The sequence below is a fragment of the Mytilus galloprovincialis genome, chromosome 8 (assembly GCF_965363235.1).
Source record: "Mytilus galloprovincialis chromosome 8, xbMytGall1.hap1.1, whole genome shotgun sequence".
NCBI classification, from domain to species: Eukaryota; Metazoa; Mollusca; class Bivalvia; order Mytilida; family Mytilidae; genus Mytilus; species Mytilus galloprovincialis.
The window spans coordinates 32,696,479-32,714,208 of record NC_134845.1 but is presented as its reverse complement, the minus strand read 5'-3'; the positions used below and the strand labels follow the sequence as shown (position 1 = coordinate 32,714,208).

Below are 17,730 nucleotides of genomic sequence, written 5' to 3'. Positions count from 1 at the left end.
AATTTTATAGATTATTAAAAATATAATAACTTTTTTTTTTTATCTTACTTACAAGTTATAATAGATTTATAGGGATATGATTGGTTCAAGGACTACAAGTGGTGACTACATATATTTTATATGTCCTAAAAACAATACATGGTTATTTACCATATAAGGTTAGTAAGGAGTTACTTTAAAAAACGTGGCACGTCCCTTTATAAAAAACAACACGGTGTTGAGGAAAAACGTAAAAGGTTTCAACATGTTCAACAGACGATGAAATTGGTAATGAAATATAGAAATAAACAAGTTGTTGGCATTAAGGAGATACTTACTTCCCAATCAAAACAAAAATTTGAAAGGTTTCAACAGACGAAGAGATCGAGACATGTAATGAACGATTGAAATAAATTTATAATACAAATTTAAAGCTAACAAGTTGTTATTGTGGGCATTTTTTTGTTGTTGTATAGACAAATGGAAGTAGGTTCTTTATAATAAGTATTGAAGACTTAATCACTTTGATAGGCTAGTCTAATCTACACGTGAAGATATAAGTAATCGGTAAGATAAATTCGTGACACGGTAACCTAATACGATCAGTAATGGGGTTAGTAAATTTACTGACCCCATATATATTGTATTAGGTCACTAACACACCATTTAACTAATAATACAATGTTTGTAAGCAAATTCTGAAGCTCATTGGTTATTATGCCATACCGAGTTTACCCAGTGAGTTAAAGAACAATCTCCTCCTTGTTGCACATATTTTATCTATTCTTTCAAACTTTTTTTACAAAAACTTCAAATAGAATTAATATTTCTAAGTGCAAAACTCTTTTAAAAATATTTGATCGGTACTGTTTTTGAACTGCCCAGACATTGCTGACATATGTACCTCTGATATAAGTTTGATAAAAATTTAGCAAAATGTGTATACTTTGAGAGCGATAACGAGACAGAAAGGACATCCGCTATTTTTTTTGTCCCCCCTCCTCACAACTCGTCTGGAGCAACTCGTCTGGAGGAGGATAATAATACTAACAATTTCCCACGTGAAATACATCCGATAATTCCACTCATTTAACGTCTTTTAACAGTAGTACGCGTCTGGCGTACTAAATTATAATCCTGGTACCTTTGATAACTATTTTCACCACTAGGTCGATGCCACTGCATGTGGACGTTTCGTTCCCAAGGGTACCGACAGCCCAGTAATCAACACTTCGTAGTTGACATGAATATCAATAATGTGGTCATTTTTATATATTTCCTGTTTACAAGCTTTAGATTTTTTGAAATCTAAGGATTTTTTTATTCCAGGCATAGACTACCTTAGCCGTATTTGGCACAACATTAGGGAATTTTTTATTCTCAATGCTCTTCAACTTTGTACTTGTTTGGCTTTATAAATATTTTGATATGAGCTTCACTGATGAGTCTTATGTAGACGAAACGCGCGTCTGGCGTACTAAATCATAATCTGGTACCTTGAATAACTATTTACAGTAGAAGCTGTCAATGACGACTTTTCATAGCATGTTGGGAATGCATAGAAAAAGATATTAGTTACTTGTATTCGAACGATATTTCTATCAAAAATCCTAAATTCTATGTAATAAAGAGCCTATCGGAAATGTAATGTGCGTTTTCGTCACTTGTTGCATATCATTTTACATTTTTAAATTCTTCTATAAATCTAAACATGTATACGTTATATATAAAACAATAAGTAATTTTCTTTTGAAAATATATATCTGATCATAACCCACAAAAATCTTTTTCGTGATCGCATCTTAAATGATAAATCATTTTTGTTGTGTGTGGAAACCTATTCAAATCATTTATACATAACTGATTTCCTAATCAAAATAAATAGCACAGTGTATACGAAAATGAGCGTGTATTTCAAATGTAACCAGAAACATTCACATACTTACTAACATTTTCTTATAATTTTAAATTACATTTTTGTCAATAATAACAATTCTTAGTTAAAAAAAAACAACAATCAAAAATTCACAGAGCGACATGCAAAATCAACCAACAAAGATATAAAAATAATACAAAAATGCTACATCAAATGCCTTACCTTTTACTGGTATCAAATTTGGCAGAGAACCCTTTCGTGTTATATTGGGCTTTGATGTAATTGAAGAAGACCCTTGTAATGAACCGGTCATTTGTCCTCGTGATATCTTTTCTTTGAGAGATTTGAAGATATTCGAAACAACTGGATTGATCTCTAAAACATAACATATCTAGTAATAAATGATATCCAATACTTACATAATTTCAGCCTAATTGAATCTGAATACTTTCGTATATCTAATCTTTAGATATTGTTTTAACGAGTGTGTGTTAAGAAGGATTTGATGGTGTGTAGTTTCCAATGTGATTGTTAGCGTCTTTGGCATTATTCATAGTAATAATTTTTTTTATCGTAAACAAAAAAGTTGGTAATATCTTCTTTCGATTTGAGAAAAAAAATTATGTACTTTTTATAAAATTTGAATTTCAAAAGTCAAGTAATCAATAAGATTGTCTGTTATAGTTGCATGCAGAAAGAATATACCTGCCTTTGTTTACGTTAATACATATAGAATAATAGGTAGTTTCGTTTTTGATACTGACTATATCATGTGGTATATCTAGACGAGCCCGAAGGGCGAGTTTAGATATATTCCACATGATATAGTCAGTATCAAAAACGAAACTACCTATTAATCTGATTATCGGTAATAATGACACAACCATGTATTGCCTAATATTTTCAGAGATACAGCCAGTACGTTGATACTCGAAAATATTAGGCAGTAAGATCAAAGGGAAAATATACGAATTGCCGATAAACTGTACTGTCCCTTTATTTTGTGATAACCAATTCGACTCATTTGAGATTTAGACTTCATCGCGCACGGCATGTTATTGCTAGAACGGTGTTCAATTTACGCAATAAACAAATATCACAGCATATAGAATGTGATTATGCATTTAAAATGTACCACACCACACTAGTTTGTTTTTTACATTTCTAATCATCATACTTCAATTGTGACATTTTTTATCTTGACACATGAGATGACTTACCTTTAACTGGTTCAATATTTGAAGTCGGTGCAGAACCTTTTATTGTTTCAATATGCTTTGGTGTTGTTGTAGTAGACCCCTGTAGTGTACCAGGCTTTGGTCCTTGTAATTTGATTCCATAATCAGTTTTTCCGATATTCAAAACAATTGGCTTAGCTTCTACAACATAAGGTATACAGAATTCCAATACTAATAGATAATATCCATAGAAAATGATTATATATATATATATATATTCATTAATATCTGCACATGTGAAAATTATTTTTTACGTCTATATCTATATATATATATAATAGAGTTATTTTGACTTAAGAATATGTGTATCACAACCAATTAAAATTCTTCTTATTAATTTTGCATCTAAAATCAAGCTTCTTAGCAGATTGTTTTTTATTCTTGCATGCACAATGTAAAGATTGATATTATTTACATTGTTCAACTTCATTCCCATTTTTTTATGGTAACCAATTCAAATCATTTGACATTTGAACACAATCGAGTACGGTATGTTATTGGTTTTTACATTACACATTTAACCTTAGGAAAAACGTCAGTTGTTATCTAATAGTTCGTTTCTGTGTGTGTTACATTGTTGTTTGGTTTTTTTGAGGTTTTTTTTAATTGTTTTGTTGTTTTCCTAATTTGATTAGGGACTATCCGTTTTGATTTTTCTTCAGAGTTCAGTATTTTTTTGATTTTACTGTTTCCTCTTATAGCTATAGGTGATGAGTTTCCCTAGGTATTAGTTTGTAACCCCGATTTGTTATCTCTCAATCGAATTATGACTTTCGAACAGCGGTATACTACTGTTGCCTTTATTAAGCCTATGTAATATAACAGTATTTTGGCATTTACATATTTACTCCCTAATACTTTATCATGAGAATTTTAGGAATTCTGGGAATACTATTGGTTAAAACAACCACACAGAGACCGTGTATACATGTATTTCATATGCAAGGGCAAGTAGGCGTGGATCATTTCAATATACGTTACGCAGTGGCGTTGCGTCCCTTTATACAAAAAATAGAGTTTAAAGAAAAAAACCTAAAAAATTTCAACAGACATTGATGATAAACGATGTAAATAAAACACATTTACAGTTTACAAGTTGTTAATGTTGACATTTGTGTTTGTATAAACCAATGTAAGTTGGTTCTTGGTTTTAAAGATTTAATAACTGTTGATAGGTAACTATTCTTATACTGCATGTTAAGATAGTCGGTAAGATAATTCGTTACACAATTTGCTAGTGACCGAATACGACATGGGTTCAGTAATTTTCATATAGAGATTGGTGCTTTGCGCTCATCCAATATTGAATTTGTTCACCCTATATATTTATCGTATTAGGTCTCTAGCACACTGTGTAACTAACATTATTATCTTATTTTGTCCCTTGGCATCTTGTACCGTTTGGTGGAACCGAGGATGGTATTAAACCCTTTGGTTATACTGTAGGATTTTGTGTAAAGAAGAACACACCTTCCTTTGTAAGAAAAACAGACATCACAGCATATAATATGTGTCTGCATGTATCCTGAAATGTTTCGCATTTATGTAGTTACTCGATTATTGTTACATGTAATTATGATGTATCATCATTTTCTAGTTACAGCATTACCTTTTACTGGTACCGAAGTTTGCATCGTAGATGGTAATGATCCCTCGGTTGTAGTTGTTTCAGACTTTTGAGTTGTTGTAGAAGACCCCTGTAATGTACTTGAATTTGATCCTTGTGGTTTGACTACTTTTCCAGGTTTAACGATATTCGAAACAATTGGCTCGACCTCTAAAATATAATATATCTGATAAGAAATAATACCAAATACTTAAAAATGTAGATGTCTTCATAGTATAAAATATTATCTTCATAACAAAGTGAAATGACAGAATAGTATGAAAAGGCTCCATGTTGTATCAAAGTGTCTTTATAGTATATAAATTTATCTTAGTGTTATAGCAAATTGACAGAGTATTCTAGTCAAATGTCGTAATAGTATAGAACATTTGCTTCATGATATATCTTTACCCGAAATGATATGGTTATTGTTATCATAAGGCAGCTGTGTCATTCCATAGTTTTTAATTAAAAAGATTTTCAGCATATAATACTTTTCAGCACATGTTTAATCATGTATACAATAATCCATAAGTTTTTATTTCCCGAGAGTATCAGCAGTCCAGTAGTCAGCAATTCTGTGTAGATATGATTTATCATTGATTAGTAATTTTAAAACAACTGTTTACAAATCTTTGTTTTTTTGAAACACTAAGGCTTTTCTATCTCAGGAATATATTTCAATAGTTTATTTTTCCAAACAGTTAAGCATTTGTGGGTCATCAATGTTCTTCAAATTCGAACTTTATTTGGCCTTTTTAACTTTTTTTGTTCGAGTATAGTCTTTTAAATTTATAGTCGAAACGCACGTCTGGCGATGTATTGCTTGTTTGGGGGATGACTGTGTGACTGTTTGTGTAGGTGTTCCATATTTCATAGTAATAGTACTTGTTGACAGGATTGTGTTAATGTGTTAATGTTATAATATATTCATGCTATATATTTATTTCAAAACATAGCACGTTAATAGTTGATAGGAATTTTAATAATATCTTTAGGTCAAAATATCTTCATGCTACATATTTATATAAGTAAATTTAGATAATTAATTATTTTAATTCCAGAATATGTACCTCATTAGCAAAAATTGAGAACAGCGTGTTATAGGTAAAACATACCTTTAATTACTTGGATGTTAACTGCGCAGTGAACAAGGATAGGAGTTTACATTTAAAATGTATACAGATACAATATTTGACATTTATCTCATAACTTGCTTATGGTTATTTATTATATATTATCCTACCTCGGTTACTTTGATGCATTACCTTTTAATGTTAGTAAAGATGGTACAGAAACAACTGTAGTAGTAGTAGGGTATGGTGTTGTTGTAGTAGACTTCTGTAATTGACCAGGCTTTGCTCCCATTGATATGATTCCTAGCTCAACTGAAATTTAAATATGTACTAGAACACACCCGTATATCGCGGGTCCGTGACTGAATTAAAGTATAAAAAAAATTATAACTACAATGTATATGCAAGCCTTATTTTAGTATTAGTATTGTCGTCATCTGATAAAGTCATGCTGATTATAAGATACACAGTTTTCTCTGCTTTCAAATCTTTCTGTTTGAACCCATAGAACAGGAACTCGTCAATTATTGAGAATATTAATTATTTGGAAAACAAAAGGTCCTGGAATGGAGTATTTTTTAATCAACAGCATTGTCCTATATTAGTTATAAATATTGAATTCTTTGATTCGCTGTTTTATGTCATGCCCGCTAACAAATTGAAAACTGTACCTATACGCCTTATTTTAGTCCGGATTTTTAGTATTCATATTGTTATCTTAGAAAGTCTAACTGATTAAAATACTACAATAGGTAACAATTTGACAATTAAGTAGTGTCAACCCTATGATTATGACCCGTATTATACTATATAGCATATAAATCCTGAATACACCGTTTGGTGGTGCGCCTGTCAGATAAGAAACGTACAGATAAGGTAATCTGTAACAGGTGAATATACTATTGGTATCGGTATCGGACTCGACCCGGAACTTCTTAATTATTGACAATATTAATTACGTGGAAAACAAAAGGGCCTGGAGTGGTGTAATTTTTAATCTACACCTTTGTACTATATTAGTTATATATAAAGTTGAATTCTTTGATTCGTCGTTTTTACGTGATGACGGCTGACAAATTGGACCTCCGTAAATTTAGTATTATAGATTGACGAATATCTATAGCTAAATGTACATAAAATGATTGCTACGTTTAATTTGTCATTGGGAACCTAAGGATTTTCCACTTAAACTTATTATATTGCAAAATAGTTTCATTAATTCCGCATTTGTTACTAGGACCGATTTGCACCTATTCTGTCAACTTATTAAGTGTGTTTATTTATTTTAAAAAACGGAAAATGAGAAACCACCTTTGAGCCTTAAAGACTTTGGAAGGCGATTTAGTCTATATTAGAAGAAAAATGCGGCACATGGGATGAATAACTTTAAAAACAAATAACTTTGCATTATCAAAAAAAAGTAATGAGATCACTATTTATCAATACAACGAAGATCGACAGATTATATATCATATATTTGAGGACAAGGAAGGTATCTACTACGATCATGTTCTTTACTACAATATAAAAAAAAAAGATTTTGTAGGATTACCAATGAGACAACTAGCCACAAAAGTTCAAATGAAGTCGATGTAATCCAAAATAGGCAACATATAGCCTACAAAAATAAGAAAAGTCCTTCTTTGAAATCTATAAAAGGTGTCGACATGAAAAATATGAAACAACCACCGACAAAACTTATATAAACGTTAGTGTCTCATAAGCCAATCTAGGCTGGGTATTTGTCTTATTTTATTATTGTAAAGTGTATATAATATAATCTGTATAAAAATCTGATAACAAGTATGTCACACTTATTATTATTATATTTATAAATAGTTTAACTATATTTTCATTTCTGAAATCCAAATACTAATAAAATACCACATAAATAAGAGGAATTGAACTTTATTAACGAAATCATAACTATCACTAGTTAAAACAAAATATGTTTTAGTCAGAACTGATATTTACGTTTTGTTTTAAGTTACTGCTAACCTGTATCAATAATCGCATACATACCTTCATTGACCAGCAGGAACGATACTAACAAAATCGAGTATTTCATGCTGATGTTTGCTCAGGTACTAAAAAAAAAACAATTGTTAAATTAAAAAACTTATATTACCATTTGTGTACATCGCATGCCGTTAACGACGAAATAGAGGACAGATTATGGTCTGGAAACTGTCAAGATAACATATATATCATATCGTATTTCATTTATATAAATGAAAACGTTCCAATGAAAATTAAACTGTGAGTGAGTTGATAAGTGTTTACCCTAGCCATGACGAGACTTTTATCATTTTTTGAATTATAAAAATAGGTGAATAAGATTTGTTTTCAATTTAGTACGGGAATGGTATTTTAGTACCTTCTCGTGTAGCGTACAGCTGTATAGGTTTCCTCAATATTCGTCTTTCTCTTTAAGTGTAGTTGCGATTACAAAACACATCAGCCGACAGATAAACAACATTACATAAAATGTTACTGACGGAAGTTGGAACGGTAACATCCTGGTTGGTATCCCCAAAAATAACTCAAAGTTATTAAAACAACCGGAAGCATTGGTTTATTTTATACTTAATGATGTTTCTGTTATAGATAATGCATATTTTAAGGTATTTCTTGTCGTAAAACACTTCGAGGGGTGACAGGAATGATCAAATGAAAGACCGACCGTAGGGAGGTCTTTCTGTGAGCAATCCTGACAGCCTGAGGTGTGTTCTACGACAAGAAAAACCTTAAAATATGCATTATCTGACTTATATACCCTCAAAAAAATAATATTTTTGATAAAGATTTGCAAAATGTACTATCTTTTTTACCGACAACACTAAAGTGGAATATTCCTTTATAATGCATTCAGGTTTTAATACGCCCAACGGCTCATTTGGAATGTGAAATACAACTCACTAATTCATCTAGATATAAACCTTTTAAAATTAATTATCCATACACAATAAAAATATTACTGTAACTGCATGAAGTAATACACAAATGTATCGTTACCATCCGATAACGGTGTATGACAAATACAAGACAAATTGTAAGTAATTTATTGTACCACTTAGTTTATGGGAAAAGGGGGAGGGGTATGTTTTATTTTTATTTGTAATGTCATTTCTATCGCGGAAAAGTGGTTATTTTTTTAACAATTTTGTTAAGATTGTCTTTTGAATAGCAATACATTTTATTAACAGATAATCAGGATATAATAGTATACCCTCCGCACCCGACCCTTTTGTGAGTAATGCTTATGTTATTCAATAGAAAATAAGATTATCTTATTAGTTGAACATTTGATAGAGTAAAAGGTATATATAAATTTTAAAAAATACATGTAGGTCACAGTATGATTTCCTATTCAGTGTGTATCGTCCTGAACGTGCATGAAATATTTGTCACTGGACGTTAAGCAAGCAACAAAAATTAAATCAACCTATTTAGTGTGACTCAATAAGATTTTCAAAATCTTACACTCGAATATGCTAAATATGGCTTTCTTTTATGTAAGTCTATATTAAAATTCATCTCACATATATGATAGTGTTTCTTTATTGCAGCGATAAATTAACAAAACTTCATGATATTTGTTTCTAAAATTAAAATGCGGGCAATGACGGTTTCTTTTACAACTATCATCGATTGAACTTTAAAAAATAAATTTCCAAATCGGCAACAAAAAACTATCAGACGGACAAGCTTTTAAAGTAAATTATAGATTGCATTTTTATCAAGGAAAATAATGACCTAACACAGGTCATTTTTTATGTCTTGAGCATATTTCATTGAAACATGGTATCGTCCGGTTTGATTCTGAAAAAGAATGACCTGTCGTGTCGTTCTGAAATAAAATAACTCCATATAGGTATATAAAAAGTGCTAGTCTGAAAGGAGTTCAATATGAGTTTGGTTGAGAAGTATTATCCTCTTTTGTACCTAGTAAGTATCATATGTAAATTACACTTATACTTTTTAGTGCAATAGCACATGCTGTTATAGAGTTATGTTGTGTTGCTTCTTCAGGAGGATATTGTTTTTAATCATACAAATAATTTAAATATTTTAGTTTACAAATAGAAATTGAAGTTGAAGTATAAAAACTATTCTACAGGTTATAGTGGGAGAACAAGATTTTAAAAAGTTATGAATTGTTTACAACGTTTTACATTTACACGTCAACAAGATTATGACCCGCTTCTATATTTTGTAGTAATGATAGCTTATTAAAATACGATTGATAAGCAAAGCTAACTTTAAAAAAAGAAATTGGTTTTGTTGCACCCATACAAAACCGCCTTTAATGGGGAGGTATAGATAAAACATAAATGATTTATAAACTATATCAATAATTCAGAAAATGTATTAGTTTTTTATCCTTACACGATGATCCAAATGTTAAGATTTCATGTAATATCGCTATTATCAGAAGTGTTAAAGATACTTATGAATATTTTATGAAAACAATTTATAATTTTAAAAAATGGAAACAAGTAGAACTGCACGATATCACAAACTTTAAATATGTGTAAAACGAAGGTAATTTTTTTACATTTATTTACGAAAATGCCGATGATGAGGTTGTTTTCATGTTGATAATGTAAAAAATCAGTTGTTCGACACAATATGAAGCCTTTCAGACTCGTTCGCTGTTCTCACTGTACAAGAAACTTCATATTGTGATTTGCAACTTTTATTTTACAAAAAACGTACACATACGGCACATGTAAAAGAGTATTATCAATTCATATATATCTTAGTTCTAGTAGTTTTAAATAAAATTGAATGATATGTGTTAAACAAATACAGGAAAATAAGCCCTACTCCATTACAGTTAAAGTATTCCTTATTTTCAATTATATCTTTTCCAAACTATGAATACATACCAATCTTTTGTTTTTTTCTTGTAATCCCGTTGCTATGTTTATATCACCTATGACACTAACACTTATATTTTGAAGTTAGTTTAATTATACAACCTTTTTATCAAAGGTTAAAAGTAACTTATCGTTTTAACATGGTATTTCATAAATCTTATATAATTTGAAACTTTTATTCATAAACAAGGCGTAAATACATTAACATGAAGAGAAACAACGGTAAACCCTTCACATAAAATGAGTCAAATGACATTTTCTGCTTTTTGTATAAATTATCCTTTTTATGTGTGGTGTCTTGTCTAATAGTCTTTATTTGGCATATACATATATTTGACCTAACTTTTCAAATTCGTTTAGCGCGTAAAGAAACTATCTTTTTTTCTTAGCATAGCTAAAGGTTAAAAAGTTCAATAATATGACTTGAAGCTGAAATTTTACAGTATCGTCAAACAAATGACTTGCTTCCCGAAATGTGTTTAAAACGTTGAAACATAAAGAGAGATCACACAACGTCCATACCACCTGAAGTCAAATATTGCATGACATAATTTTAATGTTAAAGCGAGGAAAAATTTCAAAAAAGAAAGGAAATTCAAATTCAACTATAGAAAATAAACAAACAACGCCATGACGTTAATCAGACATGGACCATATGGTAAAAAACAACAGTATACAAAACGCATCGTTACAATCTAGAGACTAAGCTACACAAATCCCACAACAAACAGGGGGCAATCGTAGTCGGTATAAGTTATGAAATTGGTGAGCTTGCAGTTTAATCGAAACCATTTGTGTTATATGTAAATGATCTAAGACTTATATTTCATCACCAATGGAACATACTTATGATGATGAACCGTTTGATTTCTATTGTATTATCCTAGTGTAGATCCTGGATAACCTTGCTCAAATGTTTTTAAAGTTTTAAAACTTTTGAGATCATAAAACAAAATGTTATAGTTTTAGTTCATTTTAAATTTGTTAAACAGAATTATGTAAAATGTGTCATTCAACTCATGCTAATAACAAATAAAAGCATATATAATGTCATTAGAATCATAATATTGCAAAGAAGATTTGGTATGATTGCCAATGCGACAACTCTCCACAAGAGACCACATGACACAGAAATTAAGTATTGGTCAAGAATGAACAACGCCCATACTACATAGTCAGCTATAACAGGCCCCGGAAATGACAAATGTAAAACAATTCAAACGAAAGGTAGCAAGTAGGCTTACCTAAGAAATTAACTTTATCTATACAATCATGTCATTTGGCTGTAAATACTTTCATGAGTGCTAAATAAGTGTCGTAGTTAAATCTGGAAACTAGATACGTTAGTATTGAATAGATAATAAAATAAACGATGTAGTTTTACTGCCCCTGATCTGCAACAGCTCATTTCAACAACTAGTATTTCTGCAATGGTGCTCGAGGACAATATATTTTAAACTCCATAAGCCAAAACAAATGCTAGGGAACCTATCAAATGTGAAGATATCAATATTAATGCCCCTCTGAGTCATCATCAGGTCAATGGTAAAGTAAACAAAGTGACTATGGGGAAAGCAATAAAAACACTTTAAAATGTTAAATTTCCCTTATGCATTTAATAATATTGAAGCACGAATTGATACAACATATTCTTTTCCTTAAAGACTAAAATGGACCGAATAGTCTGATTAGTCGAATTTCAAATTTCAAATTTCACCTCGGTCAGGTGCACTCGACACCAATATAGATGACTATGATTGTCAGTCTTTCTAATGAAGTAAGTTGTTCTCTCCGGGCACTCCTGTTTCCGCCAACAATAAAAACTGACCGCAAAGAAATAGCACAACTGTTAATAAAGGGACATAAAATACCAATCAATAAATCAATCAATTATAGACTAAAACGTGTTTTATACAATAATATTGAGTTCGTTCAAGAAGAATTTTGGTACCATGGTCGGGCGTTTCATGAAAAGGTATATTTAAGGAAAGACTATGTTTATTTGAGAGAATGTTTGTTGAAATGTTGTGTTAAAGAGACAACAGGATACTCTATGATAGGTTCATGATAACATTGCTTGTGGTCAAAGTTATGATTAACATAAAAGAGATACGTTGTCAAGTTTAAAAATCACGATTAGCATTGGTATTCCTGAATGTGCAAAATTGTCATTAATTATCGTCATTAAGAGATTCATGCTAACTGATTTTGACAAGGGTGTTTCATATCTTTGGAAATTTTCTATGTTTATGTTTATTACGATTGATATGAGCAACATAATGGTATAAGTACTAGTACTCCGTATTCATGAGATTGTATTGCGACAAAATATCTATTGTTTACTTTTCCAAAATCTAAAAAAAAAATGATCATCTTACCTTTTTTAATTGATGTTCCAGCAGATCTGTTTGATAATAGTTATCAAAAGTACCAGGATTATAATTTTATGGTAAATTATCAGCTTAATTATTCATGAATCCTACTGGGTTTAAACAAGGGAAATAAGAAAAAGTAACATTTTTTTATTATTAACTAGAGAGTTTGTATTCGTAGAATGAAAAAGTCTTATATATACCGCATTCAGTCGAATGTGTCAGATCAAACTCATTCAAGCTCATTTTACATTTTAACCCCCAAAAACTAAAAAGTAAATAAATGTTCTTATTTATGTTATTGTTTAAAATCATCAAAGGTCAACAATAAAATGGATGCAAACAAACATGCTTGACGTGTTTTGATTGCAAGATTGACATTTTTATACTTTTTTTTATTTCCATGACCTTTAGACAAATTATTATTCTTATTGGTACATACCGGTACAAAAATAACATACAGCTGTAGCTTGTCAAAAGTTATAACCTGTATGATAAACAAAAACTTTAAATACCTTAAATGATAAATAACTTGACATGACCTCAATATTTTATTGTCTTAATCATCATTTTGAAGCGATATTTTTACTTTTTTCATTCCCATTTTTGTTTTTGTTATATTGTTTTAAAATGAGATCTGGTATATATATCAGTGAGACAGACACCTCAAAACAGATAAATCATACGACATCGGGGTCGCTATAAAGTCTGTTGGCATAGGCTTATTATGCCTGAGAATGGACAATTTGGAATGACTTTCACTTTGCCATAAAAAAAAGGGAGGTTTGGCATGCCACAAAACCAGGTTCAACCCATCATTTTTTCCTTTAAAAATGTTCTGTACCAAGTCAGGAATATGACCATGGTTATATTATAGTTCCTTTCTGTGTGTGTTACGTTTTAACGTTGTGTTTCCGTTGTGTGGTTTATTTTTTCTTATTTTTGAGTGTGAATACTATAAGACGTGTCACGGTACTTATCTATCCCAAATTCATTTATTTGGTTTTGATGTTATATTTGTTATTCTCATAGGATTTTGTCTAATGCTTAGTCCGTTTCTGTGTGTGTTACATTTTAATGTTGTGTCGTTGTTATCGTCTTATATTTAATGTGTTTCCCTCAGTTTTAGTTTGTTACCCCGATTTTGTTTTTTGTCCATGGATTTATGAGTTTTGAACAACGGTATACTACTGTTGCCTTTATTTAAAGTTTCTTCTGATATCTAACTAATTGACAAAGATGACGTTTCTGTTCCTAATTTTGTTTCAACACATGCGTGCTTTCTATTGTAATGATGATAGTCCATGGAAAAAGCAGCCACCGGAAGTGGCATCGATCATAGAGATAACAGACGTATTACTTAATATGCTAGAGGCAAATTCAATCTACAGACCATTTATCAGTGGCTGTTGAATCAGTAAAATTGAACGTCATAAAAATTGGTAAAGCAAATGAACATTGATTAAAAAACCATGAATGAGTTATAATATATGATTCCATTTAGGAAAAAATTAGAGGATCTAAAACATGGTACACTCTGTATTGTGTTTGTTTTGCAGCAAATGATTAGTTTGTGAATGCAAAATAATTTGGTTTACAAAAATATCAATGTTTCACAACCGCACACGCTGAGTATTCACATAGATAGATCATAACAAAAGTTACATATTTAAAGTTATCAACTGAGAAAATCGTCACTTAATTCACTGTCTCAGTAAAACTTTGAATGAAAAAGTATTTAAAAAACAACACATGTTTAATTATATTCATATTTATAAACAAACAAATGGTTCATTCAACACTACCTTTATAAGATTGTCAAAAAGAAGTAAATTTGGTTGATGCCATTGACCTAACAACATAAGGACAGACTAGAAATGCATTGCTTTAAGATTAGACAGGTTTATTTCTCATACGTTATACTCCTATTTACAGTTTTACTTGTTTGGGAAACAACAATAAAAATGTTTTACTGAAACCAAGTGCAACATGGTCATAAGTTAAGTGATGTTCTTTGTTTAGTTCAATCACGACATATATAGATATGTTATTTAGAGCTTGAAATGATATAACGATATCTACGACATATATTTTTTCCCATGTTGATTCTTAGAAATTCAAAAGGACTTCTGAATAATATTAAATTTCGGTCTGTTTCTAAAATTAGTTCTAACATAACTTTTGATTTTGTTAACTTTGTATACCACCATTCCACATGTGAAGTTATTATATTTTTTTTTAAACTTTGAACGACAAAATTTATTCATATTTCTTCCAATGTGACGTTTACATTTTCTGACGACATACACGCAAAGCAATGAATGTGGTTTTTAATTTGATAGATGCTTTTTGTGCTTTATGGATTAATATTTGGTTTGTTTTGAGATTGTGTCTGTTTTGTTCACGCATCGTAAATATTATTAAAATTGATACGACTGTCATACAGTTGAGAGGTTTAGCTCGATATAACCAGGTTCAATTCACCAATTTCTACATAAGAAATGCCTGTGCCAAGTCAGGAATATGATATTTTTTTGGTTTTTGTTGTTTTTTTCTTAAATAACATCTTTATTGCACTTTTATTTGCTGTTTTGACAAATTACTCGACCTACAGCAGTTGTCTGAGTATCCCTGAGAATTAGTCACTGGATAACTAGGGAATTTATTCAGTGAATTCATATCTATAGGTAGTTTGTTGGTTTTACAATTCATAGTTGTTTCATACATCTGAGACATATATTTTACAAATAATATATAATGTTTCATGACTACGGAAAGTGTACAGTTTTGTCCGGTTCTGTTTCTAAAGATTAAAAATTTGTGATCATTGACCTTCACCTTTTGTTAAAAGCCGTTAAAGCTGATTGGTCAGTTGTCCTGATTAATGTATGCGTTTTATTGATTCTCACGAACAACTTTTAGAAACTTAAGTTATTACTTGTATATGGTAAGTCTCGACAATCTAATTGAACATTTATTTGATTTATTATGCATAAATGAGTTTGGAGTATTCTGTACATTCGTTTCAGTAAGTATGCTGTTTTGTTTTTATTGCCACGTGTTCAGATATCCTAGTGTTATCCGTTTTCGATAATGTAACAATCTTTTGCTCCGTATGACCAGTTCTTCAAATAAATGTGGTCAAAGCTTATTGTGTAAATTTAGTTTTTATTCATTTCATATTATCCTCACGATTTTCTGTTGCGTAAATCAAGAAAAAGCAAAACATCTGCAGTTGTGCCCAATTTTGACATTGTGTGCATTACGTCATCAGTTCTCGATAGTTGTGAAAAAGGTATTGTGTGGTAAGCATGTTTGATAGGAATAGAAGATTTAAAATTACGCAATTTGAAGAAAAGTATGAATTTATTATCATTTGTTTTTATCAATTATTTTTTTAATGAATTTTAGCCTTTTCGATCAATTAAGGCATCTTTAACCAATATCTAGAAATTATCACTCAAGGACAAAAATATGCATTTGTTTGTCTATCTGATGAGTTAAGCCTTTTTTCAACTGCTTTTTATAGTTCGTTCTAATGTTGTACTGTTATACCACTGTCCCAGGTTAGGGGGAGGATCCCGCTAACATGTTTCACCCCGCCACATTATTTATGTATGTGCCTGTCCCAAGTCAGGAGCCTGTAATTCAGTGGTTGTCGTTTGTTTACGTGTTACATATTTGTTTTTCGTTCATTTTTTTTTAACATAAATAAGGCCGTTAGTTTTCTCGTTTGAATTGTTTTACATTGTCTTATCGGGGCCTTTTATAGCTGACTATGCGGTATGGGCTTTGCTCATTGTTGAAGGCCGTACGGTGACCTATAGTTGTTAATGTCTGTGTCATTTTGGTCTTTTGTTGATAGTTGTCTCATTGGAAGTCATACCACATCTTCTTTTTTATATTTGAATATTAATCTTTAATATATTTTACATGATTTTCAATTATTGAACCAATTCTTATACATTATAAGATGTTGTCTCAGCTGTTATTGACTGTGACAGTAACAATGTTTAAAGCCATTACTTTTCCGATAATTGAACTGAATTAAATTTTAAAGTTCATAAGATATGGCCCAAACTCTGCTCCATATATTTTTTCCATAGCGACGTCACACCACATCTTACAATTGTGTATTACGTATGTGGACTTGACCTTCTTTTTCAGCTAAGTTTTGTTACATTTGAAAACGTGCTATTTATATGACAGATGTTATCCATTCATTTGATGTGTTTGAGCTTTTGATTTTGACATTTGATTATGACTTATATTTAGAAATGTACTATGAAGGTCGGTTGAAAAACTAAACTGCACGACCAAAGAAATAATTTCTTCTTCCCAATTGTGACTTTTGTATTTTCAAACCAAAAGTTCCAAATGGTGAAGTTGAAATCAACACTTCGTAAATTTTACGGACGCCATCATGAGTTGTTTGACCTGTTATAGAATATCCGTTATACATATAATATAGGATATGTTCTTTATGTCGTAACTACAATCCCAATGTGACTTACCGATTTTGTCTGTTTACCAGCTTTGAAATAACTAGGCAACACGACAGGTGTTGCATATGGATCTGCTTACCCTGGTGGACCACCTAAAATCACCCCCATTTTTTATGGGATTCATGTTGTACCCCTTTTTTGACATTTTGTTCACGCATCATTGTAAATACAATGCAATTTGATATAAATGTCGTA

General features: G+C 30.7%; 1 protein-coding gene across 2 annotated transcripts in view; it reads right to left on the bottom strand.

Moving 5' to 3' along the window:
• The window catches only part of LOC143085588 (uncharacterized), a 51,319-nt gene extending 43,454 nt beyond the window's left edge, over positions 1 to 7,865 (bottom strand). For both annotated transcript variants that reach the window (XM_076262041.1, XM_076262042.1), the window contains exons 1-5: positions 7,798 to 7,865; positions 5,968 to 6,087; positions 4,703 to 4,870; positions 3,076 to 3,234; positions 2,078 to 2,230 (exon numbers count right to left, since the gene is read on the bottom strand). In XM_076262041.1, the coding sequence (XP_076118156.1) occupies positions 2,078 to 2,230; positions 3,076 to 3,234; positions 4,703 to 4,870; positions 5,968 to 6,087; positions 7,798 to 7,843 (646 nt within the window). In that variant the 5' untranslated portion in view covers positions 7,844 to 7,865. The remainder of the gene's footprint in view (positions 1 to 2,077; positions 2,231 to 3,075; positions 3,235 to 4,702; positions 4,871 to 5,967; positions 6,088 to 7,797) is intronic.
• Positions 7,866 to 17,730: the final 9,865 nt, after the last annotated feature.